Below are 2161 nucleotides of genomic sequence, written 5' to 3'. Positions count from 1 at the left end.
AACTACATCAAAAATCGTAGGGCACCTTCGAACAATTCGTGTAAATAAATAAAAAAAAGGTTTATGAACTAAATTAATGAGTTCTTGTCTTTATTATTGTTAACAAAATTTAATATTAGTGTGTTAATGGGTTGAGATGAGTTGGTATATTTTAATTAGTGATGAAAGTTAATGGTTATAGAAATTATGCAGGTTCAGTGTGTTAGAAATAATGGGTATGTATTAAGTTAGTGGATGAAAAATAATGAAATAATAATTGTATAGTAGAGTTGGTTGATGTTGACATCTGTTGCAAATTTACCCTTTTTTGTTCTATTGTAAATTGGATACAGTACGTGAACATCAGTCAAAAGCCAAAAGCTGGCAATGGTTCATTCGGAGACAGCTGAGCTTGATCGCCTTCCATTTCTTTAATCAAACCGCGTTGAAGCAATCTATCGCTCATTTCCTCGCATTTTCCTATAGATCTTCTTCACCTATAAAAGGAGAGGAAAGGAAAGCCATCGACTCATTCATACTCACTCCGATCCCAATTTCATTTTCGTATTGAGTTAGCTAGTTCAAGTAATCTGATATCACAATCCTCGGCTTCTTAATTCTCTATCAACATGAAGAGCTGCTACCTGTTTCTGGCGGTTGCTTGTTCTCTCCTCGTCATTGCCTCTGCTGGCAGCTTCTACCAGGACTGTGACATTACATGGGGTGATGGACGAGCAAAGATCCTCAACAATGGCCAACTCCTTACTCTGTCACTCGACAAGACCTCCGGGTCTGGCTTTCGAACTAAGAATGAGTATCTCTTTGGCAAGATTGACATGCAGATCAAGCTTGTTCCTGGGAACTCTGCTGGCACCGTCACTACCTACTATGTAAGTTTTCAGCTCGTCGATATGTACAATGGCGACTTGTTCATTCTGGAGCATAATTATGTGCTAATGGGGCATATATATTTTGAATATGCAGTTATCTTCTGAAGGGTCAACGCATGATGAGATTGACTTTGAGTTCCTGGGCAACCTCAGTGGTGACCCTTACACTCTCCACACCAATGTGTTCACGCAGGGCAAAGGCAACAGGGAGATGCAGTTCAAGCTCTGGTTTGACCCCACCATGGACTTCCACACCTATTCCATCCTCTGGAATCCTAGACATGTCATGTGAGTAAAACTGATCCAACATGCTGCTATGTTTTATCTCACTATATATATATCAATCTCTTGCTCATCATGCATGAATCTTAAATCATTCTTCCAGCTTCATGGTCGATGGCACACCAATTAGAGACTTCAAGAACCTGGAATCTAGAGGCATTGCTTTTCCTAAGAATCAACCCATGAGGATCTACTCCAGCCTCTGGAACGCTGATGACTGGGCGACCAGAGGGGGCGCAGTCAAGACTGATTGGTCGAATGCACCGTTCGTGGCATCATACCGAAACTTCAATGCCGACGCTTGTGTTCCAGCTAGTGGTGCCTCCAAGTGTGCTTCTAATGCAGCTTCCAACAACGGCGGGTGGTGGAACCAAGAGGTGGATTCAACAGCCCAAGAGAGGATGAAATGGGTTCAACAGAATTATATGATCTACAACTACTGCAGTGACCTCAAGAGGTTCCCTCAGGGCCTGCCCCCTGAGTGTTCCATTGCCTGAGAGAAAAGAGAGGACAACCGCTGTGAATGTGATTCTTTGATTCATTTTAAATTTTTCGTAGCACGAGAGCAGATATTGTTGTTTTGTTTATTGTCAAATAAAATATGATTTATATTTGAAACTTTTTTTTCGGATGTCTGACAATATAAAACATCAGATTGATCAGCTTAATAGAACTGCTAATATTATTAAAAATTCTAACCTATTAGACATACAAATTATTTACGTTTTCGTAAACAATCTTTTGTCTAATATCAACAACATTTCAGATCTCATAGTTTAAATTTATCAAAACAAATGAAAAATATGTGCCCAAGAACTTTGTATAGAGAAAAGATCAAGAAACTGATTAGCATATAGATGAGTAATTGTTTATCAAATTCACATTTGAAAAGAGTACCATTTTTTAAATCAAGCTAGCAAGTGAAATATACCCACAAAATCAAACTAGTGTTTTCAATCAAAGAAAGAATAAACTAAAATAGACAAAATGATTGTTTTTTTTTTTTTGAC

At 38.5% G+C, this 2161-nt stretch overlaps 1 protein-coding gene across 1 annotated transcript; it reads left to right on the top strand.

The window, feature by feature from the left end:
* The first annotated feature begins 513 nt into the window (after nt 1–513).
* LOC122005113 (probable xyloglucan endotransglucosylase/hydrolase protein 23) lies at nt 514–1769 on the top strand. The gene is made up of 3 exons (XM_042560034.1): nt 514–869; nt 964–1157; nt 1255–1769. The coding sequence occupies exons 1-3, from the start codon at nt 609–611 to the stop codon at nt 1646–1648; spliced, it is 849 nt and encodes a 282-aa protein (XP_042415968.1). The 5' UTR covers nt 514–608; the 3' UTR covers nt 1649–1769.
* The last annotated feature ends 392 nt before the right edge of the window (nt 1770–2161 follow it).

Source organism: Zingiber officinale, chromosome 7B (assembly GCF_018446385.1).
Source record: "Zingiber officinale cultivar Zhangliang chromosome 7B, Zo_v1.1, whole genome shotgun sequence".
NCBI classification, from domain to species: Eukaryota; Viridiplantae; Streptophyta; class Magnoliopsida; order Zingiberales; family Zingiberaceae; genus Zingiber; species Zingiber officinale.
The sequence above is the reverse complement of the archived record's forward strand: the minus strand, read 5'-3'. Positions and strand labels throughout refer to the sequence as shown.

Excerpts from the sequence above, each read along its gene's own strand:
- LOC122005113 (XM_042560034.1), top strand. The coding sequence starts at position 609 with ATGAAGAGCTGCTACCTGTTTCTGGCGGTTGCTTGTTCTCTCCTCGTC. Across the intron at positions 870-963 it reads GCACCGTCACTACCTACTAT|TTATCTTCTGAAGGGTCAAC; the intron begins GTAAGTTTTCAG and ends TTGAATATGCAG. Across the intron at positions 1,158-1,254 it reads TGGAATCCTAGACATGTCAT|CTTCATGGTCGATGGCACAC; the intron begins GTGAGTAAAACT and ends TCATTCTTCCAG.